We start from the raw sequence: 25,836 nt of genomic DNA on the forward strand, positions 1-25,836 counted from the left end.
TGTCATGGCAATGTATGAATTGAATATGGCATATAGGCCGCAAAGTGGCAGAGCGACTGCGGAGGGTCCAGTGGCGGAGCGGCTGCGAAGGGTCCAGTGGCAGAGCGGCTGCGGAGGGTCCAGTGGCAGAGCGGCTGCGGAGGGTCCAGAGGTGGAGCGGCTGCGGAGGGTCCAGTGGCGGAGCGGCTGCGGAGGGTCCAGTGGCAGAGCGGCTGCGGAAGGTCCAGTGGCGGAGCGGCTGCGGAGGGTACAGTGGCGGAGCGGCTGTGGAGGGTCTAGTGGTGGAGCGGCTGCGGAGGGTCCAGTGGCAGAGCGGCTGCGGAAGGTCCAGTGGCGGAGCGGCTGCGGAGGGTACAGTGGCGGAGCGGCTGCGGAAGGTCCAGTGGCGGAGCGGCTGCGGAGGGTACAGTGGCGGAGCGGCTGCGGAGGGTACAGTGGCGGAGCGGCTGCGGAGGGTACAGTGGCGGAGCGGCTGTGGAGGGTCTAGTGGCGGAGCGGCTGCGGCGGGTCCAGTGGCGGAGCGGCTGCGGCGGGTCCAGTGGCGGAGCGGCTGCGGAGGGTCCAGTGGCGGAGCGGCTGCGGAGGGTCCAGTGGCGGAGCGGTGAAACAACCATTCCAGTCTGACCCAGTCCCTGATAATCTGCAGTCATATATAAACATGGAAATTCTTCTAGACTCACATCCAAAGTAATGTGAAAACCTTTCCCCCTAATATAAACAGGAGTATGCGCAGAATGTAGCTACAGGTAGCTGGCACGCACCGCGACACAAGGTCTGTATATCTCTAATCTCTCTTACATAAACACTAGTTACTAACAGGCGGGAATGTAAAATGTATTATAAATACTATTCATTTAACCTCTTTGCTAGAGATGTCAGAATTCAGCTACATATACAGTATATATATATATATATATATATATATATATATATATATATATATATATATATATATATGTGTAACAGGTTCCCCTGATTTTCCTTTGCCCCCCTGCCTTACCCCTGTGACAGTGGGGGAAGGGGACGGCGACTTCTCCCGGTGGGCGCCGCCATCTTGGTGGTGATGCGAGGTTCGCGCAATGCGCTGAGGTTGGCAAGGGTAGCGGTGGCCATTACAAGTGTGCAGGAGCTCTGGGAAGTTGCGCAGGCGCAGTTAAGCGTAGCGGTGGCCATTACAGCTTCGCACAGGCGCAGGGGAGATCGCGCACGCGGTTCCCATAGGAAAGAGGTCCTGAGTGGACTACATCTCCCAGCAGCCTCTGGGGAATGCCCTATGATCCCTGTCACCTGCAGCCAGACAGCCACTTATGGCTGACATATTCTCTGCAGCAGGGAATTGGATACAATGTTGTGTGCAGACAGGGATTGTTCAGTCAGGCTGAGGACACAGAGGGGGAAAGAAGGGGGGCAGAGAGCTGCGAGCTTATGCCCTAGGCCAGAAATCCCCAGGCTAGAGTTGAGGCCCTGACTCCCCACTAGTGAGGGTGGGTGTTCATAGGGACAGGCCCTTAGGTAAGGACCCTGTGCCCCTTCAGCTGTGTGCTAGGCAGGGACCTAGTGACAGACCCTGTGCAGTTCATTAGTGCAGGGACAGAGAGAGGCCCTGTGCAGTTCCTTAGTGCAGGGAGAGAGAGGCCCTGTGCAGTTCCTTAGTGCAGGGAGAGAGAGGCCCTGTGCAGTTCCTAGTCCAGGGAGAGAGAGGCCCTGTGCAGTTCCTTAGTGCAGGGAGAGAGAGACCCTGTGCAGGGAGAGTGAGACCCTGTGCAGTTCCTAGTGCAGGGAGAGAGACCCTGTGCAGTTCCTTAGTGCAGGGAGAGTGAGACCCTGTGCAGTTCCTTAGTGCAGGGAGAGAGAGGCCCTGTGCAGTTCCTTAGTGCAGGGAGAGAGAGGCCCTGTGCAGTTCCTTAGTGCAGGGAGAGAGAGGCCCTGTGCAGTTCCTAGTGCAGGGAGAGTGAGAGACCCTGTGCAGTTCCTTAGTGCAGGGAGAGAGAGGCCCTGTGCAGTTCCTTAGTGCAGGGAGAGAGAGGCCCTGTGCAGTTCCTTAGTGCAGGGAGAGAGAGACGCTGTGCAGTTCCTTAGTGCAGGGAGAGAGAGACCCTGTGCAGTTCCTTAGTGCAGGGAGAGAGAGACGCTGTGCAGTTCCTTAGTGCAGGGAGAGAGAGGCCCTGTGCAGTTCCTTAGTGCAGGGAGAGAGAGGCCCTGTGCAGTTCCTTAGTGCAGGGAGAGAGAGGCCCTGTGCAGTTCCTAGTGCAGGGAGAGAGAGGCCCTGTGCAGTTCCTTAGTGCAGGGAGAGAGAGACCCTGTGCAGGGAGAGTGAGACCCTGTGCAGTTCCTAGTGCAGGGAGAGAGACCCTGTGCAGTTCCTTAGTGCAGGGAGAGTGAGACCCTGTGCAGTTCCTTAGTGCAGGGAGAGAGAGGCCCTGTGCAGTTCCTTAGTGCAGGGAGAGAGAGGCCCTGTGCAGTTCCTTAGTGCAGGGAGAGAGAGACCCTGTGCAGTTCCTTAGTGCAGGGAGAGAGAGACCCTGTGCAGTTCCTTAGTGCAGGGAGAGAGAGGCCCTGTGCAGTTCCTTAGTGCAGGGAGAGAGAGGCCCTGTGCAGTTCCTAGTGCAGGGAGAGTGAGAGACCCTGTGCAGTTCCTTAGTGCAGGGAGAGAGAGGCCCTGTGCAGTTCCTTAGTGCAGGGAGAGAGAGGCCCTGTGCAGTTCCTTAGTGCAGGGAGAGAGAGACGCTGTGCAGTTCCTTAGTGCAGGGAGAGAGAGACCCTGTGCAGGGAGAGTGAGACCCTGTGCAGTTCCTAGTGCAGGGAGAGAGACCCTGTGCAGTTCCTTAGTGCAGGGAGAGTGAGACCCTGTGCAGTTCCTTAGTGCAGGGAGAGAGAGGCCCTGTGCAGTTCCTTAGTGCAGGGAGAGAGAGGCCCTGTGCAGTTCCTTAGTGCAGGGAGAGAGAGGCCCTGTGCAGTTCCTAGTGCAGGGAGAGTGAGAGACCCTGTGCAGTTCCTTAGTGCAGGGAGAGAGAGGCCCTGTGCAGTTCCTTAGTGCAGGGAGAGAGAGGCCCTGTGCAGTTCCTTAGTGCAGGGAGAGAGAGACGCTGTGCAGTTCCTTAGTGCAGGGAGAGAGAGACCCTGTGCAGTTCCTTAGTGCAGGGAGAGAGAGACGCTGTGCAGTTCCTTAGTGCAGGGAGAGAGAGGCCCTGTGCAGTTCCTTAGTGCAGGGAGAGAGAGGCCCTGTGCAGTTCCTTAGTGCAGGGAGAGAGAGGCCCTGTGCAGTTCCTAGTGCAGGGAGAGAGAGGCCCTGTGCAGTTCCTTAGTGCAGGGAGAGAGAGACCCTGTGCAGGGAGAGTGAGACCCTGTGCAGTTCCTAGTGCAGGGAGAGAGACCCTGTGCAGTTCCTTAGTGCAGGGAGAGTGAGACCCTGTGCAGTTCCTTAGTGCAGGGAGAGAGAGGCCCTGTGCAGTTCCTTAGTGCAGGGAGAGAGAGGCCCTGTGCAGTTCCTTAGTGCAGGGAGAGAGAGACCCTGTGCAGTTCCTTAGTGCAGGGAGAGAGAGACCCTGTGCAGTTCCTTAGTGCAGGGAGAGAGAGGCCCTGTGCAGTTCCTTAGTGCAGGGAGAGAGAGGCCCTGTGCAGTTCCTAGTGCAGGGAGAGTGAGAGACCCTGTGCAGTTCCTTAGTGCAGGGAGAGAGAGGCCCTGTGCAGTTCCTTAGTGCAGGGAGAGAGAGGCCCTGTGCAGTTCCTTAGTGCAGGGAGAGAGAGACGCTGTGCAGTTCCTTAGTGCAGGGAGAGAGAGACCCTGTGCAGTTCCTTAGTGCAGGGAGAGAGAGACGCTGTGCAGTTCCTTAGTGCAGGGAGAGAGAGGCCCTGTGCAGTTCCTTAGTGCAGGGAGAGAGAGGCCCTGTGCAGTTCCTTAGTGCAGGGAGAGAGAGGCCCTGTGCAGTTCCTTAGTGCAGGGAGAGAGAGGCCCTGTGCAGTTCCTAGTGCAGGGAGAGAGACACCCTGTGCAGTTCCTTAGTGCAGGGAGAGAGAGACCCTGTGCAGTTCCTTAGTGCAGGGAGAGAGAGGCCCTGTGCAGTTCCTTAGTGCAGGGAGAGAGAGGCCCTGTGCAGTTCCTAGTGCAGGGAGAGAGAGAGACCCTGTGCAGTTCCTTAGTGCAGGGAGAGAGAGGCCCTGTGCAGTTCCTAGTGCAGGGAGAGAGAGGCCCTGTGCAGTTCCTAGTGCAGGGAGAGAGAGGCCCTGTGCAGTTCCTAGTGCAGGGAGAGAGAGGCCCTGTGCAGTTCCTAGTGCAGGGAGAGGGAGAGACCCTGTGCAGTTCCTTAGTGCAGGGAGAGAGAGGCCCTGTGCAGTTCCTTAGTGCAGGGAGAGAGAGGCCCTGTGCAGTTCCTTAGTGCAGGGAGAGTGAGACCCTGTGCAGTTCCTTAGTGCAGGGAGAGAGAGGCCCTGTGCAGTTCCTTAGTGCAGGGAGAGAGAGGCCCTGTGCAGTTCCTTAGTGCAGGGAGAGAGAGGCCATGTGCAGTTCCTAGTGCAGGGAGAGAGAGACCCTGTGCAGTTCCTTAGTGCAGGGAGAGAGAGGCCCTGTGCAGTTCCTTAGTGCAGGGAGAGAGAGGCCCTGTGCAGTTCCTTAGTGCAGGGAGAGAGAGGCCCTGTGCAGTTCCTTAGTGCTAGGAGAGAGAGGCCCTGTGCAGTTCCTTAGTGCAGGGAGAGAGAGGCCCTGTGCAGTTCCTAGTGCAGGGAGAGAGAGGCCCTGTGCAGTTCCTTAGTGCAGGGAGAGAGAGAGACCCTGTGCAGTTCCTAGTGCAGCGAGAGAGAGAGACCCTGTGCAGTTCCTTAGTGCAGGGAGAGAGAGGCCCTGTGCAGTTCCTTAGTGCAGGGAGAGAGAGGCCCTGTGCAGTTCCTTAGTGCAGGGAGAGTGAGACCCTGTGCAGTTCCTTAGTGCAGGGAGAGAGAGGCCCTGTGCAGTTCCTTAGTGCAGGGAGAGAGAGGCCCTGTGCAGTTCCTTAGTGCAGGGAGAGAGAGGCCATGTGCAGTTCCTAGTGCAGGGAGAGAGAGGCCCTGTGCAGTTCCTAGTGCAGGGAGAGAGAGGCCCTGTGTAGTTCCTAGTGCAGGGAGAGAGAGACGCTGTGCAGTTCCTAGTGCAGGGAGAGAGAGGCCCTGTGCAGTTCCTAGTGCAGGGAGAGAGAGACCCTGTGCAGTTCCTTAGTGCAGGGAGAGAGAGGCCCTGTGCAGTTCCTTAGTGCAGGGAGAGAGAGGTCCTGTGCAGTTCCTTAGTGCAGGGATAGAGAGGCCCTGTGCAGTTCCTTAGTGCAGGGAGAGAGAGGCCCTGTGCAGTTCCTTAGTGCAGGGAGAGAGAGGCCCTGTGCAGTTCCTTAGTGCAGGGAGAGAGAGACCCTGTGCAGTTCCTTAGTGCAGGGAGAGAGAGGCCCTGTGCAGTTCCTTAGTGCAGGAAGAGAGAGGCCCTGTGCAGTTCCTTAGTGCAGGGAGAGAGAGACCCTGTGCAGTTCCTTAGTGCTAGGAGAGAGAGACCCTGTGCAGTTCCTTAGTGCTGGGAGAGAGAGACCCTGTGCAGTTCCTTAGTGCAGGGAGAGAGAGGCCCTGTGCAGTTCCTTAGTGCAGGGAGAGAGAGGCCCTGTGCAGTTCCTTAGTGCAGGGAGAGAGAGGCCCTGTGCAGTTCCTTAGTGCAGGGAGAGAGAGGCCCTGTGCAGTTCCTTAGTGCAGGGAGAGAGAGAGGCCCTGTGCAGTTCCTCAGTGCAGGGAGAGAGAGACCCTGTGCAGTTCCTTAGTGCAGGGAGAGAGAGGCCCTGTGCAGTTCCTTAGTGCAGGGAGAGAGAGGCCCTGTGCAGTTCCTTAGTGCAGGGATAGAGTGACCCTGTGCAGTTCCTAGTGCAGGGAGAGAGAGGCCCTGTGCAGTTCCTTAGTGCAGGGAGAGAGAGGCCCTGTGCAGTTCCTTAGTGCAGGGAGAGAGAGGCCCTGTGCAGTTCCTTAGTGCAGGGAGAGAGAGGCCCTGTGCAGTTCCTTAGTGCAGGGAGAGAGAGGCCCTGTGCAGTTCCTTAGTGCAGGGAGAGAGAGGCCCTGTGCAGTTCCTTAGTGCAGGGAGAGAGAGGCCCTGTGCAGTTCCTTAGTGCAGGGAGAGAGAGGCCCTGTGCAGTTCCTTAGTGCAGGGAGAGAGAGACCCTGTGCAGTTCCTTAGTGCAGGGAGAGAGAGGCCCTGTGCAGTTCCTTAGTGCAGGGAGAGAGACCCTGTGCAGTTCCTTAGTGCAGGGAGAGAGAGACGCTGTGCAGTTCCTTAGTGCAGGGAGAGAGAGGCCCTGTGCAGTTCCTTAGTGCAGGGAGAGAGAGGCCCTGTGCAGTTCCTTAGTGCAGGGAGAGAGAGAGGCCCTGTGCAGTTCCCTAGTGCAGGGAGAGAGAGGCCCTGTGCAGTTCCTTAGTGCAGGGAGAGAGAGGCCCTGTGCAGTTCCTTAGTGCAGGGAGAGAGAGACCCTGTGCAGTTCCTTAGTGCAGGGAGAGAGAGGCCCTGTGCAGTTCCTTAGTGCAGGGAGAGAGAGGCCCTGTGCAGTTCCTTAGTGCAGGGAGAGAGAGGCCCTGTGCAGTTCCTTAGTGCAGGGAGAGAGAGGCCCTGTGCAGTTCCTTAGTGCAGGGAGAGAGAGGCCCTGTGCAGTTCCTTAGTGCAGGGAGAGAGAGACCCTGTGCAGTTCCTTAGTGCAGGGAGAGAGAGGCCCTGTGCAGTTCCTTAGTGCAGGGAGAGAGACCCTGTGCAGTTCCTTAGTGCAGGGAGAGAGAGACGCTGTGCAGTTCCTTAGTGCAGGGAGAGAGAGGCCCTGTGCAGTTCCTTAGTGCAGGGAGAGAGAGGCCCTGTGCAGTTCCTTAGTGCAGGGAGAGAGAGAGGCCCTGTGCAGTTCCCTAGTGCAGGGAGAGAGAGGCCCTGTGCAGTTCCTTAGTGCAGGGAGAGAGAGACCCTGTGCAGTTCCTTAGTGCAGGGAGAGAGAGGCCCTGTGCAGTTCCTTAGTGCAGGGAGAGAGAGACCCTGTGCAGTTCCTAGTGCAGGGAGAGAGAGGCCCTGTGCAGTTCCTAGTGCAGGGACCAGTGATAGTGTTTGCTGCATGTTCCTGTAAGCTGTGTTGCTGATACAGAGACTGTCCTTACGGTGGGACGTCCGGCTGGACCCCATCCACACGGAGGTACAGATCAGCGCTGCACCAAGCGACACCAGTAGACCCTTTGCGAAGACACCCAGGTGTAGAGACACCTGGGCAGGTATTTACAGCCTTCCACACGTGCACCAACTTTAACTTGCTCCTCACATGTGACAGGCCTGTTCACACACTTGGGTGGGCTTGGACTCTTTGGACACGGGGTTGGAAGGGGGTGTAAGTGCATAGCCCAGTTAGGGGCTAAGGAGGTTATAGCCCAGTTAGGGGCAAGGTTATAGTTGCCAGCTAGTGGCAGAGGGTGGTACATATATCTTGTTGTGTATTGCTGATGTATGTGTTAAGCTACATTCTGCATATAGTAAAGACCGTTGCTATTTCACATCCAGTGTATGTGTTCATTTGTATGTGTCCTGCGAGGAACAACTCCCGCTCTGCTGGGGGCCATCGCAGGTGGAGGCGCTGCACCATATAGTAGTAGTAAGAGTAATTCACCCCAGGTTCCCCGTGGCGGAAGCTCAGCCCTCCTGGTTGCCAAACAGGTACAGCACCACACTGATAAGTAGTCAGATACACCTACCCACCTCAATCTCACTTAGGGTGGGGGTAAGAGGGCTACATATATATATATATGAAAGAAAAAGAGAAAAAAAAACAGGCGCACACCTAGTGCATTAAAGTAAAACAAACAGTTTATGGAACATTAAAAAACAGACAAATGCCCACTCACAAGTCAAACGGTAAAATAAAGCAGTTATGAGATTGGCTCTCATATGCCAGTAGTAGCGTCCGGATCAGCAGCCGAGTCCTGTCCTGCACACGCGTGGCGCAGTCTCCTTCACCGGAAGTGACGTCCTCCCGGTCGTGTGCCCCGCAAAAGGAAATCCCTCCGGGAACCAAAGCCTTCGCCTGCTTACTTCTGGCTGCTGCACCACCAGGGATAGTGAAGATACGTCCGCTCTTCCTGTCTGGCTCGCCGCTCTCAAACCGCAATCGTAGCAATCCGTGACAACTGTATTCAGTGGGAAAGTGCCTCCTCCGTCTTAGCCACGCCCTACGCGTTTCATCATCAAAGATGACTTCATCAGGAGAGCAAGGTTATAGTTGCCAGCTAGGGGCAGAGGGTGGTACATATAACTTGTTGTGGATTGCTGATGTATGTGTTAAGTTACATTCTGCATATAGTAAAGACCGTTGCTATTTTACATCCAGTGTATGTGTTCATTTATATGTGTCCTGCGAGGAACAACTCCCGCTCTGCTGGGAGCCATCGCAGGTGGAGGCGCTGCACCATATAGTAGTAGTAAGAGTAATTCACCCCAGGTTCCCCGTGGCGGAAGCTCAGCCCTCCTGGTTGCCAAACAGGTACAGCATCACACTGATAAGTAGTCAGATACACCTACCCACCTCAATCTCACTTAGGGTGGGGGTAAGAGGGCTACATATATATATATATATATATTTATATATATATATATATATATATATATATATATATATATAAAACCATGTAGCTCTCCCTGCCCGGCTCCCTATGGAGGTTATATCGGTGTAGTGGTGTAGGAGGCATCCACAGCAATTTGCCATGTCTCAGAGGCTCTCAGTGTTCGGCTGGACGATGGGCACGATGGGCGCCAGGAGTTTTCCTAATGCAACCTCAATCTTTATTAATGTCCCGTGCTTGGGAACACTGCAGTAACTGCACATATTGATTAACTTGGTTGCACATACTTTCTTCCATAGTGATATTCATGCTTACGCAGGTCCTCCCCGAGTGCCCACTCGTAACACACATGGGAGGTGCATCTTCTGGTTACTTTAGTGATACTCATCTGGTGTCTTCCCCCTTCTTATCCATGTACATGCAGTCCCTGTTACTGCGAGTCCCCTGCTGAGATCCTGGCCTGGTCTGTGTAACGTTACTGTTACTTGTACACTCCTGCTTCGGAACCCCCACTTCCTCAGGGGAGTATTGCACACTATGGATGTGGATCTGCTTGTGCGGCTGATCCCCAGACATCCTGGTGGCACTTCTGCGTGGCTCACGACACTGAGGCATGTCTGCATTCCCGTTACTGGGAGACGCACTTATGGCCATAACACAAAGCATTCTTACTAATAGGACCCTGTCCCTGCCTAAACACAATAAAAGGGGGGCCTGATATATAATATACTTTGGGGAACATCTTCCCTACATCTAATCTCTGAAGCTTCTATTCTGCTGCCATGCTGGAACTCTCTCCCAAAATCCTATGCTCCTTTCTTATATACCCCCTATGACAGTACCACTGTGTCACCACTGGGTGGAGCGTAATCATTACTTTATTATTAACTACTGTATATATATAATATATATATATATATATATATATATATATAATATATATACACACACACTTATTTTAAGGCTATTTACAGGAAAGTGGACGTGTATAGACATACTCAGCTTAATTATACAGCACAGCATGCTCATTATCAGTATATAGAGATCTGGCCAGGGAGTTTATTATCAGGGAGTCATGTAGCTAAAACCTTTGTTTAACATTTGTGCAGTCAGCTGTAATACGAAGACAGACACATAGAACAATAGGGTCTGATTTATATGGGGAGATTTAGAAACACCACAGCCACAAGAAATAAATCCTATATAAAACCCCATTGCAACTCAGCACTTCGGAATTGTATTCGTGATACAGAGAAAGCACTCAGTGATGCAACAACTGTTTGATTTCTGTCTCCCATTTTAAAAGATTCAAAATACAAATATTATTTGGAAAATCCCTTTGTAATCCTAATCCCAAACTTCACTTTCAAACCCCACAGCGGCTTCCAGTCTCAGAGATGTTCATGCCATGAAGGAACTGGGTTATAGCGTCATTCCTACATAGGATCAAAGTGACGTAATGACAGAGACGTGTTTAAAGGGTTAAAGGGTCAGTCCCACATAGGAACAAAGTGTCCTAATGACAGTGACGTGTTTAATGGGTTAAAGGGTCAGTCCCACGTAGGAGCAAAGTGACCTAATGACAGGGACGTGTTTAATGGGTTAAAGGGTCAGTCCCACATAGGAGCAAAGTGTCCTAATGACAGGGACGTGTTTAATGGGTTAAAGGGTCAGTCCCACGTAGGGGCAAAGTGACCTAATGACAGGGACGTGTTTAATGGGTTAAAGGGTCAGTCCCACATAGGAGCAAAGTGTCCTAATGACAGGGACGTGTTTAATGGGTTAAAGGGTCAGTCCCACGTAGGAGCAAAGTGTCCTAATGACAGTGACGTGTTTAATGGGTTAAAGGGTCAGTCCCAGGTAGGAGCAAAGTGTCCTAATGACAGGGACGTGTTTAATGGGTTAAAGGGTCAGTCCCACGTAGGAGCAAAGTGTCCTAATGACAGGGACGTGTTTATAAGAAACGCCTTTAAACTCAGCCCTGATTACTCCCACGTTGGAATCGCTGCTGATATCTAACCCCAATAAGAGCTTGACCCTAACACTACCCCTGTTAAAAGCAGTAAATATTGTATTGTGTTTGTATGTTTTACCCTTGCGCTTTGAGTTGTGCGATTTTGGGACCACCATATAAAAACATAAAATGATTCAAATAACCTTACGAATGCAAAGTAAGGGTTTCCCTGAGCGTCCTATTGCAAATCCCATATATGTTAATACATCCGTTGAAGTCCAGAATTGCAAGATGAATATCTGATTATTTTAATGGGGTGGAATAAATTCACGTTGTCTGGACTTTCATACGGTATCTGCTTTCACTCCACAGGAGTATTTTCACCTTCCTTACAGTATGTGTACACTGAAGGATTTCTGATATATACAGATCGTAAATAACCAAGGTTTTTTTTGGTGCTGTCTTAGGTGAATATTTCCTATGTTTGTTTAATAGGATTTACTGCCTCTTATTGTTTATCGAGTTATGATTTACTGGTAAGAAAAAATATGTATACCACGTAGTGACCTAATGACAGGGACGTGTTTAATGGGTTAAAGGGTCAGTCCCACGTAGGAGCAAAGTGTCCTAATGACAGGGACGTGTTTAATGGGTTAAAGGGACAGTCCCACGTAGGAGCAAAGTGACCTAATGACAGGGACGTGTTTAATGGGTTAAAGGGTCAGTCCCATGTAGGGACAAAGTGACCTAATGACAGGGACGTGTTTAATGGGTTAAAGGGTCAGTCCCACATAGGAGCAAAGTGACCTAATGACAGGGACGTGTTTAATGGGTTAAAGGGTCAGTCTCACGTAGAAGCAAAGTGACCTAATGACCGTGACGTGTTTAATGGGTTAACGGTCAATTATTCTAATAATAATAGTAAACAATAATAATACTAATTAATAATAAAATGTTAGCTGAGCTCCCCTTGTGAATGGAACCTTCCAAGAGCAGAGGGGTTGGACATAGCGTCTCCGTGACAGCAACCAATGAAATCGCTCCGTTGGTGAGAGTTCCCTGAGGGAGGAGCCACTTTTGTAGGTTTAAAAAGGTGGGTTTGCAGCTTTGGAAAGGGAAGCGATCTGATTGGACAATCTCACAGCCTCATTGTTGCGGGTTGACGTGACAGCAACCATATTGGAACGACTCATGTTCATGTTCTCCCCCCCCCCCACCCCCTCCCCCTTACTTTCTCTTGGCCTCTGCTGCCTTTGCAAATGACACAATTACAGTGTTGCTAATTAGGTCACATGGCTGGAAAAGCTAATTAGGGTACTTAAAAATAGGATGTTAATTAGGGTGGAAATGAAAGGCTGGTGACAGCTGAGGTCATTGTCTAATTCAGAGACATGGGGAACACATAGCTCCCCCCTCCTAATATACAGATATCAGGGACACATACCTCTTGCCTCCTCCTAATACACAGACATCAGGGGCACATACCTCTCACCTCCTCCTAATACACAGACATCAGGGGCACATACCTCTCACCCCCTCCTAATACACAGACATCAGGGGCACATACCTCTCACCCCCTCCTAATACACAGACATCAGGGGCACATACCTCTCACCTCCTCCTAATACACAGACATCAGGGGCACATACCTCTCACCCCCTCCTAATACACAGACATCAGGGGCACATACCTCTCACCCCCTCCTAATACACACATCAGGGGCACATACCTCTCACCTCCTCCTAATACACAGACATCAGGGGCACGTACCTCTCCCCTCCTCCTAATACACAGACATCAGGGGCACATACCTCTCACCTCCTCCTAATACACAGACATCAGGGGCACGTACCTCTCCCCTCCTCCTAATACACAGACATCAGGGGCACGTACCTCTCCCCTCCTCCTAATACACAGACATCAGGGGCACATACCTCTCACCCCCTCCTAATACACAGACATCAGGGGCACATACCTCTCACCCCCTCCTAATACAAAGACATCAGGGGCACGTACCTCTCCCCTCCTCCTAATACACAGACATCAGGGGCACATACCTGTCACCCCCTCCTAATACACAGACATCAGGGGCACATACCTCTCACCTCCTCCTAATACACAGACATCAGGGGCACATACCTCTCACCCCCTCCTAATACACAGACATCAGGGGCACATACCTCTCACCCCCTCCTAATACACAGACATCAGGGGCACATACCTCTCACCCCCTCCTAATACACAGAGAGGGGCACGTACCTCTCCCCTCCTCCTAATACACAGACATCAGGGACACATTCCTCTCACCCCCTCCTAATACACAGACATCAGGGGCACATACCTCTCACCCCCTCCTAATACACAGACATCAGGGGCACGTACCTCTCCCCTCCTCCTAATACACAGACATCAGGGGCACATACCTCTCCCCTCCTCCTAATAAGTGTAGTTGACTTGCTGTAGTTGCTTGAATGTAGAAAGGTGAGCAACTTCGCATGGGCTCTCCCACCAGAGGCAGGAAACAGAGATGGGACAGGATTGTGCAGCGGGTCACGATGTATTGATATACACCAGCGCTGCGCAAACTTCTTGAGCTGCGCCACTCTACCTGGGAGCCACAGCGTTCGCGCCCCTCCCCCTCTCTCCAATCACTCAGCGTCAAATGACATTGCGGGTCATGTGACGTCACATCACGTGACCCCGCCGCGACATTTGACGCTGCGTCGCCGAAGACCCGGCAGAGAGCAGGTAAGTGAGTTACAGAGGCCTCACGCCTCCCGCAAGGGCAAAGCGCGCGGCCTCTGTAACCGCCCGCGCCCCCCTAGAAATAATACCGCCCCCCCATGGGGGGCACCCCCCCAGTTTGCACACCGCTGATTATACACACAGTAAAATAAAGATGTGAACTCACATATTGTGTGTAAAGAGGTCCTATTAAAGTATATGGGGTAATCTGATGTGTGTAAGAGGAGGATCTTATTAAAATATATGGGGGCATCTGATGTGTGTAAGAGGGGGATCCTATTAAAGTCTATGGGGGAATCTGATGTGTCTAGGAGTTGGATCCTATTGAAGTCTATACACTTTATTATTTACTTTTTGATTCACAAAGTTACAGCTCCAGAATAAGCATCAGAGGTTCCCATGTGGACACTCTACAATCCGTTGCATGCTCATCTGGCAGAGAACGGATTCAGGAACACCTGAAGCATTCAACTCTATCCACAACCCTCCTCTCTCTTTTCCTAGGTTCATGAGGCATTGCCACCGGTAACGGCCTCCATTTTGTGTGGACGGCCTCTGTTTTGCGCCCCCGTCTCCCTCAATTCCCCCCGCTGCGACCATGAGCAGTCAGCTATCGCCAACGGATTACGACAGCCTGGAGATCCAGCAGCAGTATAATGATATCAACAACCGCTGGGATCTGACAGATGACGATTGGGACAATGAGAACAGCTCAGCACGGCTCTTCGAGAGATCCCGGATCAAGGCACTTGCAGGTGAGCAAGATGGGAGTGCTTCCTGAAGGAGTAGGCTGGAGTGAGACTGGTTTGGAATGTCCACATGGAGTTGGCCCAGAGTGACGCTAATGGGGTGTGTTAAGATGAGTTAGGCATGGGTAACATTGGTTTGAAGTATCCACATGGGATAGGCCAGGGTGATGCTAAGTGAAGTGTGTAAAGATAATGTAGGGTAGACCATAGTGACACTGGTTTGGAGTGTCTATATGAGGTAGTGGAGTGATGCTAAGTGGAGTGTGTCATCATGGGTAGGCTGAAAACTACATTGGGTTGGGTTGTGTAATGATAATGTGGGCCAGAGAGACACTGGTTTAGATTGTCTACATGGGAGTGAGGTAAACTATGAAATATGTCACAAAGGGGTAGGAGTGATGCTAACTTTTAGTGGGTCCTGAAGGTTTAGGGTGGAGTAACTGTAGTGTGAATTGTTCACATGGGGTAGACCAGAGTAACGCTAAGTAAAGTGTTGTGAATGAGCCGACCAGAGCAGCTCTTTGGGTGTGTATTGTTTGGATTGTGTAGGCCCATATTGAAACTGGTTTGGGGTGTGTACAGATGAGATTCGGAGGAGTGACACAGATTGTTACTGTCCACATTGGCTGAACCATATGGACATTTCTGGTTTACCCCGAGTTACAACTATGGGTTTGTGAATTGAAAGTGAAACTTGGCTAGATTGTTAACAGATGGGATAGGCTGGGAGACGGCTTTTGGTAGGTGCTAACGGTACCGATGCATAGGGCTCTGGCCTTAATGGGCCCCCTTACTCCTGGGCTCCTCAGTCCCACCACACACTGCGATCACAGGCTCTGCAGGCAGGAAGTATCGCAAGGTGTACCGACCGGATCGGCCTTCGCACAGGAATCTGCCTGCAGTGCCTGTGACTGTGTATCTGTGTGGTACTGCACCATGATCATGCTCCATTCATGTGTTTTTCCAGGCTCTCACCGCAGAACCCCCTCACCGACTCACAACTAAACCCCCTCACTGACTCACCACAGAACCCCCCCACTCTCCACCGGCTCTCACCACAGTACCCCCCGCACCCCCACTGGCTCTCACCAAAGAACCCCCCCCCCCAACGACTCACCCCAGTACCTCCATCAGCTCTCACCAAAGAGCCCTCCTCACAGGCTCTCGCCACAAAAAACCCCCACTGACTCTCACCATAGAACCCCCTCACTGACTCACCACAGAACCCCCCTCGCCGACTCACCACAGAACCCCCCCCCCCACTCCCCACCGGCTCTCACCACAGGACACTGGCACAATGACTCACCACAGAACCTCCACCGGCTCTCACCACAGAACCCCCCTCACCCGACTCACCACAGAACCCCCCCACCGGCTCTCACCACAGAATACCCACAAACTCACCACAGACCCCACCCCCCTCACGAGACTCACCACAGAACCCCCACAACTTACACCAGCTCTCGCCACAGAACCCCCTCACCGACAAATCACAGAACCCCCCCGCGCCCCCACCAGCTCACCACAGATCCCCAACCCTCTCTAATAGCGCGTCTGAGATCAGATGCATTGTAAGGAACCCCAACCCTCTCTAAAAGCGCGTCTGTGATCAGATGCATTGTAAGGAACCCCAACCCTCTCTAATAGCGCGTCTGTGATCAGATGCATTGTAAGGAACCCCAACCCTCTCTAATAGCGCGTCTGAGATCAGATGCATTGTAAGGAACCCCAACCCTCTCTAATAGCACGTCTGAGATCAGATGCATTGTAAGGAACCCCAACCCTCTCTAATAGCGCGTCTGAGATTAGATACAGTGTAAGGAACCCCAACCCTCTCTAATAGGGCGTCTGAGATCAGATGCATTGTAAGGAACCCCAACCCTCTCTAATAGCGCGTCTGAGATCAGATGCATTGTAAGGAACCCCAACCCTCTCTAACAGCACGTCTAAGATCAGATGCATTGTAAGGAACCCCAACCCTCTCTAATAGCGCGTCTGAGATCAGATGCATTGTAAGGAACCCCAACCCTCTCTAACAGCGTGTCTGAGATCAGACGCATTGTAAATTCTTTTGTATTTGGTCGAATTTTCAAATGACCTGACAATTGCAGGTAACCTTTTACGGACGCTCGGGGAACACAAGAATTCAAAAACACTGCTCTGGACAGTGAGACTTTACCTTGATACTGTGCCTGCATTTTGTCTTGAATTTTTGCCCCTGTGGGATATGATTTCCTTTTTAATCTTTTTTCACATAATGCATTACTCTGACTTTTCCATTTTTTTGATGACCAATGTCTATGGATTTAAGTAACTATAATTGTAGTATCTTTTTGCAAATATAACTGTAGGAACTTGTTTGACACACTATATTATCTATGCTGGAGTTGACCCATCTACTGGTTGGGGGAATAGGAGACACCCCCGTCTCCGTGCACATAGCTACATTCATCATACACCTAGACATGTGTGTTTTCCGTACGTCCTGTTAAGCAGGTTGCCGTTCCTCCCTCAATCTACAAATATCTTCACTGCCCGGGGCTCCTATGGACTCTACATCAATAGTCTATGTACATGCCAGTGCTCATTCGTGGTTACCTTCGTGCAGGTTCTGGATTCGTGCCGGCTGGGCGTTGGTAAGCAATGATTGACACCAGGAACGTATGGTACAAACATTCTCCTTTATTTGATAGCATCCACACTATATACAAAGCAGTGTCATCTTCCATGGGTTCGGACCAACTGCAGTGTCCCTAGGGTACCACCTCACTTAATGCCAATAGGGAGGTGCTGCTACTTGTTACTGGGTTCACCTTCTGCAGCGGGCTCCCTCCGTATAGGGTCCGTGCCTCTGTGAATACATTGGGCCCCTCTTGGGCTACCCTCACAACTGAATTCCAAGGATCGCCATCCCACTTCCATGGCCTGCTAACCTCGTCTATAGCACTCTGGTGCTGGGGCAACAGGGGTATCCATTAGCCACTGACTGCTGCTCCTTCCCTCGGGATCCATGTCCAGGTACTGAATAGTGCGCTCTCGGATACTGATATCTCTTTGAGTCCCAGGGCCACTTCTGGGGCAGCCCCTATAGGACAGAGGTCTCCCCTTGTGGGAACCTGCACTCTTTATTTATTGCGTTGGCACACGGACCCTATCTACAAGGGCCCTTCCCTAACTCAAAAATAATAACCAGGGGCTGGTACTAACTTCAGGGGGTATTATGTGATGGGGAACCTATTTACACATATATACACTTGAGGTTCCTCCACTTGTCACCTCCCTGGAACCTGACCTTCTAGAACTCTCCCCTCTATATACCCTGCCATGACATCACTATCACTGGGCAGAAGAGGGCGGGGCTATAATTCTGCCTAGTTACTCAGCACCATGTAATGGGGAAGGGGCAGTACAGTTAACCATTTAAGGCCATAGCAATGTCAAAGGGAGGGGGTTACACTTCGTTACTATGTTTTAAATGTAGCCATGTAGCCGTTGGCTACTAAATTCTCTGACCTAGTATTGTAAATCCTGGTAAGAGCAGGCAGTGCTGGGGTTAATCCCCTCTCACATGGCCTAGGCCCTAGCCTGTGAGCCTCTTCCCAGGTAAGTTAGTTAGTGTCAGTTTCCAGGTGGCAGCCTGAAAACTTGGGAGTCCCGCCCCTCCTATGCAACATGATTGTAGCAACTTGCAGGCTCATGTCTGGGCTTGTAAGCTGCTGGGACCACATGACAGGAGGAGGGCCTAGCTGCAGGTTTGGTTCTGTCCAATCAGTGGAGCAGAGTAGCATGGTCCCTCCCCCTATATAAAAGCTGTGAGTGCCCATCAGATTGGGTGATCTGTTCCAGACGTAGCCCTGAGGGGGATAGGTGTTCTATGTTCTGGCCTGCTCCTTAGGGAGTAGGTGTGGTGTTCTGCCTTGCCCCATCAGGGGGTAAGGGTGATGAGACTAGCCTAAGGGCCTCCAGCCCCTGGAAGGCCTAGTCAACGAAGAGGGGTCCTGCGAGCCTGGCACTGACCCTGGGAAGGACTGCAAACTGTGAGGTGGCAGTAACCGGGATTAAGGAGGGTCCAGGGATTGCAGAGAAGGTATAAGAGATGTATCATCCTGGGTGTACCCCAATAGATCATGTACTGTTCCTGGCATTGCTAGTCCCATACTATCTAGGTTCCTGTGGGTGGATGAACCTCTGTCCCTGGCAGAGCTCTGCAGGATGGAAGCGCTCCACCATCACTGAAGAGTATCCTGTACCCCACTCCCTACACCAGGGGTGCGCAAACCGGGGGGTACAAGAATTTCTAGGGGGGGGGGGGGGCAGCGGTATTTACATGAAATGCAGAGGGAGGCGTGAGGCCTCTGTAACTCCCATACCTGCTCTCTGCCGGCTCTTCAGCGACGCATCGCCATGGGAAGGCAGCGTCAAATGATGCCGCGGGGTCATGTGACGTGATGCGTCACCATGGCAACGCACGGCAAATGACGCTGTGGGTGATTTCGCATGACCCGTGGCGTCAATGCCGTGTCCTTAGAGAGGGGGGGGGGGGGGCACGAGCGCTGCGGCTGCCAGGCAGGGGGGGGGGCGCAGCTCAGGAACTTTGCCCACCCCTGCCCTACACCATCACGGAGACTCAGCCCTCCTGGGAAACAACAGGTGAGCAACCCAGCACCATGTCACACCTATGTACCCTCAAATCTCCCTTTTAGGGGTGTTGCACAAAGGGGAATAAAGTTTGTGGTTTACTTTATGAAAGTAACAGTAACCGGTGTGTGTAAGAGGCTGATCCTATTGAAGTCTATAAGGGCGTGTAATAGGGTGATCCTATTAGTATCTATAGGGGCAACCGATGTGTGGAAGAGGGTGATCCTATACATGTCTATGGGGAGACTAATGTGTTTAAAATAGTAATCCTATTAGTGTCTATGGGGGGTAACTGATGTGTGTAAGGGGGTAATCGTGTTGTGTGTAAGAGGGTAATCGTGTTGTGTGTAAGAGGGTAATCGTGTTGTGTGTAAGAGGGTAATCGTGTTGTGTGTAAGAGGGTAATCGTGTTGTGTGTAAGGGTAATCGTGTTGTGTGTAAGAGGGTAATCGTGTTGTGTGTAAGGGGGTAAACGTGTTGTGTGTAAGGGGGTAAACGTGTTGTGTGTCAGAGGGTAAACGTGTTGTGTGTCAGAGGGTAATCGTGTTGTGTGTAAGAGGGTAATCGTGTTGTGTGTAAGGGGGTAATCGTGTTGTGTGTAAGGGGGTAATCGTGTTGTGTGTAAGAGGGTAATCGTGTTGTGTGTAAGAGGGTAATCGTGTTGTGTGTCAGAGGGTAAACGTGTTGTGTGTAAGAGGGTAATCGTGTTGGTGTCTGTGGGGGCAACACGTGTGTAAGAGGGTGATCCTTTTAAAAGTAATGGGGGGCATCTGATGGGTAATAGGTAAGATTAATGGAAATAGAAGATATATAGATTATCTCACCCTATAGTCTGTAGGACTAAACTGCACGTGTGGCTTCTGATGTCACAGACTAAGTAAAAGTGCTAGCAAATAATTCCAATAATATAACTTTTCTTAGACAATAGCCTGCATTGTTTCCATGGAAACCCCCCTGGAATCTGCTTTCTGAAGGCCCCCCCCCCCTCCTTACTCGTTAGCAATCATTTCCCTGTAAATAATCCTTTAACCCTTTAATAACAAGTTTCAATTAGCAGTTTAATGACACAAACCTCTACCGTGTGCAATCATTTGTAGGAGCAAAGTGACCTAATGACAGGGACGTGTTTAATGGGTTAAAGGGTCAGTCCCACATAGGAACAAAGTGTCCTAATGGCAGTGTCGTGGTTAATGGGTTAAAGGGTCAGTCCCACGTAGGAGCAAAGTGGCCTAATGACAGGGACGTGGTTAATGGGTTAAAGGGTCAGTCCCACGTAGGAGCAAAGTGAGCTAATGACAGGGACGTGTTTAATGGGTTAAAGGGTCAGTCCCACGTAGGAGCAAAGTGACCCAATGACGGGGACGAGTAAATAAAAATCAATCTAATTTGGGCAGAATTGCTGCTACATTAAGATGTTTAAAAAACGGGGTTTTTATTTACTATGTGGGATTAAACATTTAGGAGGGTGGAGAAGCTACGATTCACCGCACCCTCTGCCCTGGGATGAGAACGGCTGCTCGGTGTGATGGGCTTGCCGGAGGCTGGGGACTACTGGTGAGGCTGGGAGTTGCTGGGCCAATCGGAGGCTGAAGGGCTGGCTGGAGGCTGGGGGCCGATGGTGAGGCTGGGGGCCGATGGTGAGGCTGGGGGCCGATGGTGAGGTGGGGGCCGTTGGTGAGGCTGGGGGCCGTTGGTGAGGCTGGGGGCAGATGGTGAGGCTGGGGGCCGATGGTGAGGCTGGGGGCCGATGGTGAGGCGGGGGGCCGATGGTGAGGCGGGGGGCCGATGGTGAGGCGGGGGGCCGATGGTGAGGCTGGGGGCCGATGGTGAGGTTGGGGGCCGTTGGTGAGGCTGGGGGCAGATGGTGAAGCTGGGGGCAGATTGTGAGGCTGGGGGCCGATGGTGAGGCTGGGGGCCGATGGTAAGACTGGGGGCTGATGGCGACGCTGGGGGCTGATGGCGAGGCTGGGGGCTGATGGCGAGGCTGGGGGCTGATGGTGAAGCTGGGCGCTGATGGCGAGGCTGGGGGCTGATGGCGAGGCTGGGGGCTGATGGTGAAGCTCGTTGTTGATGGTGAGGCTGGGGGCTGATGGTGAGGCTGGGGGCTGATGGTGAGGCTGGGGGCTGATGGTGGGGCTGATGGTGAGGCTGGGGGCTGATGGTGAGGCTGTGGGATGATGGCGAGGCTGGGGGCTGATGGTGAGGCTGTGGGATGATGGCGCGGCTGGGGGCTGATGGTGAGGCTGTGGGATGGCGAGGCTGGGGGCTGATGGTGAGGCTGTGGGATTATGGCGAGGCTGGGGGCTGATGGTGAGGCTGTGGGATGGCGAGGCTGGGGGCTGATGGTGAGGCTGTGGGATGATGGCGTGGCTGGGCGCTGATGGTGAGGCTAGGGGCTGCTGGCGAGGCTGGGGGCTGATGGCGAGGCTGGGGGCTGATGGCGGGGCTGATGGCGAGGCTGGGATGGTGAGGCTGGGGGCTGATGGTGAGGCTGGGGGCTGATGGCGGGGCTGATGGCGAGGCTGGGGGCTGATGGCGAGGCTAGGGGCTGATGGTGAGGCTGGGGGCTGATGGTGAGGCCCTGTTGCTCAGTGCTGTAGAATAACCTTAGTTAAAGTTATTGACTTTTGCAAACTAGGCCGATGCAAATTGCCGTAGGAAACTACTACATTTGCCTTGCAAAGTACGGAGACTTTTGTTTGGTGCAGCAGGTTCATTATCAGTGTGATGACATACTCCTTATCATTATACAGTGCAGCTGGTTCATTATCAGTGTGGTGACATACGCCTTATCATTATACAGTGCAGCTAGTTCATTATCAGTGTATTGACATACTCCTTATCATTATACAGTGCAGCTGGTTCATTATCAGTGTGGTGACATATGCCTTATCATTATACAGTGCAGCTAGTTCATTATCAGTGTATTGACATACTCCTTATCATTATACAGTGCAGCTGGTTCATTATCAGTGTGGTGACATACTCCTTATCATTATACAGTGCAGCTGGTTCATTATCAGTGTGGTGACATACGCCTTATCATTATCTAGTGCAGCTGGTTCACTATCAGTGTGTTGACATACTCCTTATTATTATACAGTGCCGCTGGTTCATTATCAGTGTGTTGACAAACTCCTTATCATTATACAGTGCAGCCGGCTCATTATCAGTGTTGACATACTCTGCATCATTATACAGCGCAGCATGTTTATTATCAGTGTACAGATATAATTGTAAAGGGTCAGTTGGTTTATGTAAGAGCTTGATCCCGTTAAAGTCTACTGGGTGACCTGATGCATAGAAAAGGGTGACCCCATTACAATGTTTAGGACCTCCCGTACCTCGCCTATCCCAGCATTTACTTAATGCAAGGCTCGGAACGGAAGTGCTAGGCCCGGATCTGGGCTCAGATCTCGCGGGATTTCGTCCTTCCTAATATAAAGGACTCCCTTCCCCTGTCGTTATTTGTTGTCGGAGGAGAGAGGAAGAGTGGAATGAGGGGCAGAGAGAGAGACAGAGGCCGGCACAGAGAGAGAGACAGAGGCCGGCACAGAGAGAGAGACAGAGGCCGGCACAGAGAGAGAGACAGAGGCCAGCACAGAGAGAGAGACAGAGGCCGGCACAGAGATAGAGACAGAGGCCGGCACAGAGAGAGAGACAGAGGCCGGCACAGAGAGAGAGACAGAGGCCGGCACAGAGAGAGAGACAGAGGCCGGCACAGAGAGAGACAGAGGCCGGCACAGAGAGAGAGACAGAGGCCGGCACAGAGAGAGAGACAGAGGCCGGCACAGAGAGAGAGACAGAGGCCGGCACAGAGAGAGAGACAGGCCGGCACAGAGAGAGAGACAGAGGCCGGCACAGAGAGAGAGACAGAGGCCGGCACAGAGAGAGAGACAGAGGCCGGCACAGAGAGAGACACAGAGGCCGGCACAGAGAGAGAGACAGAGGCCGGCACAGAGAGAGAGACAGAGGCCGGCACAGAGAGAGAGAGAGACAGAGGTCGGCACACAGAGAGAGACACAGAGGCTGGCACAGAGAGAGAGAGACAGAGGCCGGCACAGAGAGAGACACAGAGGCTGGCACAGAGAGAGAGACAGAGGCCGGCACAGAGAGAGAGAGAGACAGAGGCCGGCACAGAGAGAGAGAGAGAGACACAGGCCGGCACAGAGAGAGACACAGAGGCCGGCACAGAGAGAGAGACAGAGGCCGGCACAGAGAGAGAGACAGAGGCCGGCACAGAGAGAGAGACAGAGGCCGGCACAGAGAGAGAGAGACACAGAGGCTGGCACAGAGAGAGAGACAGAGGCCGGCACAGAGAGAGAGACAGAGGCCGGCACAGAGAGAGAGACAGAGGCCGGCACAGAGAGAGAGAGACAGAGGCCGGCACAGAGAGAGAGAGACAGAGGCCGGCACAGAGACAGAGGCCGGCACAGAGAGAGAGACAGAGGCCGGCACAGAGAGAGACAGAGGCCGGCACAGAGAGAGAGAGACAGAGGCCGGCACAGAGACAGAGGCCGGCACAGAGAGAGAGACAGAGGCCGGCAGAGAGAGAGAGACAGAGGCCGGCACAGAGACAGAGACAGAGGCCGGCACAGAGAGAGAGACAGAGGCCGGCACAGAGAGAGAGAGAGAGAGAGACAGAGGCCGGCACAGAGACAGAGGCCGGCACAGAGAGAGAGAGAGAGAGACAGAGGCCGGCACAGAGAGAGAGAGAGAGAGACAGAGGCCGGCAGAGAGAGAGAGAGAGACAGAGGCCGGCAGAGAGAGAGAGAGAGACAGAGGCCGGCAGAGAGAGAGAGAGAGACAGAGGTCGGCAGAGAGAGAGAGAGACAGAGGCCGGCAGAGAGAGACAGAGGCCGGCACAGAGAGAGAGAGACAGAGGCCGGCACAGAGAGAGAGACAGAGGCCGGCACAGAGAGAGACAGAGGCCGACACAGAGAGAGACTGAGGCCTCCCAGGAACAGCAGGATAACACTCCCAGGGATAGAAGAAAAACACAATAGTGCAGATGGTTTTCCAAATGTATGGATATGTAGAAAAAGTATAAAATGTACACTCACATTTGAAAAAACTTTAAAAGCATGTACTGTAAGGTAGAGGATACACTCTGGTATCACCCCACAGTAGGTGTTAGATGGTAATCTCCGCTCCTTCAACCTGGTATGGTGCTGGCTCTCACTCAGTGTCACATCTGGTATCGGGGTCACGATCTCACAAAGACTACTGGGTAATGGTCAGCTGTTTTCCTCACAGTAACACGGCGGCTCTACTCTTTTCGCAAATGCGTCCTCAGGAACCGCCTCATATTTATACATTTATATCCATTCATTTGGAAAACCATCTGCACTATTGTGTGTTTTTTCTTCTATCCCTGGGAGTGTTATCCTGCTGTCCCTGGGAGGGTTATCCTGCTGTCCCTGGGAGGGTTATCCTGCTGTCCCTGGGAGTGTTATCCTGCTGTCCCTGGGAGGGTTATCCTGCTGTCCCTGGGAGTGTTATCCTGCTGTCCCTGGGAGGGTTATCCTGCTGTCCCTGGGAGTGTTATCCTGCTGTCCCTGGGAGTGTTATCCTGCTGTCCCTGGGAGGGTTATCCTGCTGTCCCTGGGAGGGTTATCCTGCTGTCCCTGGGAGTGTTCACTTCCTGTTCCTGGGAGTGTTATCCTGCTGTCCCTGGGAGTGTTCACTTCCTGTTCCTGGGAGTGTTCGCCTGCTGTTCCTGGGAGTGTTCACTTCCTGTTCCTGGCAGTGTTCGCCTGCTGTCCCTGGGAGTGTTGGCCTGCTGTTCCTGGGAGTGTTGGCCTGCTGTTCCTGGGAGTGTTCACTTCCTGTTCCTGGGAGGGTTATCCTGCTGTCCCTGGGAGTGTTCACTTGCTGTTCCTGGGAGGGTTCGCCTGCTGTTCCTGGGAGGGTTTGCCTGCTGTTCCTGGGAGTGTTCGCCTGCTGTTCCTGGGAGTGTTCGCCTGCTGTTCCTGGGAGTGTTCGCCTGCTGTTCCTGGGAGTGTTCGCCTCCTGTCCCATGGAGGGTTGGCCTGCTGTCCCTGGGAGGGTTGGCCTGCTGTCCCTGGGAGTGTTATCCTGCTGTCCCTGGGAGTGTTATCCTGCTGTTCCTGGGAGTGTTCACTTCCTGTTCCTGGGAGTATTTGCCTGCTGTTCCTGGGAGTGTTCACTTCCTGTTCCTGGGAGTGTTCGCCTGCTGTCCCTGGGAGTGTTCACTTCCTGTTCCTGGGAGTATTCGCCTGCTGTTCCTGGGAGTGTTCACTTCCTGTTCCTGGGAGTGTTCGCCTGCTGTCCCTGGGAGTATTCACTTCCTGTTCCTGGGAGTGTTCGCCTGCTTTTCCTGGGAGTGTTCACTTCCTGTTCCTGGGAGTGTTCGCCTGCTGTCCCTGGGAGTGTTCACTTCCTGTTCCTGGGAGTGTTCGCCTGCTGTCCCTGGGAGTGTTCACTTCCTGTTCCTGGGAGGGTTCGCCTGCTTTTCCTGGGAGGGTTCGCCTGCTGTTCCTGGGAGGGTTGGCCTGCTGTTCCTGGGAGTGTTCGCCTGCTGTTCCTGGGAGTGTTGGCCTGCTGTTCCTGGGAGGATTGGCCTGCTGTTCCTGGGAGTGTTGGCCTGCTGTTCCTGGGAGGGTTATCCTGCTGTCCCTGGGAGTGTTGGCCTGCTGTTCCTGGGAGGGTTCGCCTGCTGTTCCTGGGAGGGTTCGCCTGCTGTTCCTGGGAGTGTTCGCCTGCTGTCCCTGGGAGTGTTATCCTGCTGTTCCTGGGAGGGTTCGCCTGCTGTCCCTGGGAGTGTTCGCCTGCTGTTCCTGGGAGTGTTATCCTGCTGTTCCTGGGAGTGTTATCCTGCTGTTCCTGGGAGTGTTCACTTCCTGTTCCTGGGAGTGTTCGCCTGCTGTTCCTGGGAGTGTTCACTTCCTGTTCCTGGGAGTGTTTGCCTGCTGTTCCTGGGAGTGTTCGCCTGCTGTCCCTGGGAGTGTTCACTTCCTGTTCCTGGGAGTGTTCACTTCCTGTTCCTGGGAGTGTTCGTGCTGTTCCTGGGAGTGTTCACTTCCTGTTCCTGGGAGTGTTCGCCTGCTGTCCGTTAGCAGCTATACCTGACAGATTTAATTCCCACTAAGAGGGAAAGGAGACGTTGAGATTGTGGGGTTCAGTCCTATCTGTTTGATTCATACTGCTATT

The 25,836-nt window shown here is 52.8% G+C and overlaps 1 protein-coding gene across 1 annotated transcript in view; it reads left to right on the top strand.

The window, feature by feature from the left end:
- Positions 1 to 25,836, top strand: part of SPTBN2 (spectrin beta, non-erythrocytic 2) — a 168,156-nt gene that overhangs the window by 39,292 nt on the left and 103,028 nt on the right. The window contains exon 2 of the mRNA XM_075569717.1: positions 13,781 to 14,031. Coding sequence (XP_075425832.1) covers positions 13,875 to 14,031 — 157 coding nt within the window. The 5' untranslated portion in view covers positions 13,781 to 13,874. The remainder of the gene's footprint in view (positions 1 to 13,780; positions 14,032 to 25,836) is intronic.

Source organism: Ascaphus truei, chromosome 14 (assembly GCF_040206685.1).
Source record: "Ascaphus truei isolate aAscTru1 chromosome 14, aAscTru1.hap1, whole genome shotgun sequence".
NCBI classification, from domain to species: Eukaryota; Metazoa; Chordata; class Amphibia; order Anura; family Ascaphidae; genus Ascaphus; species Ascaphus truei.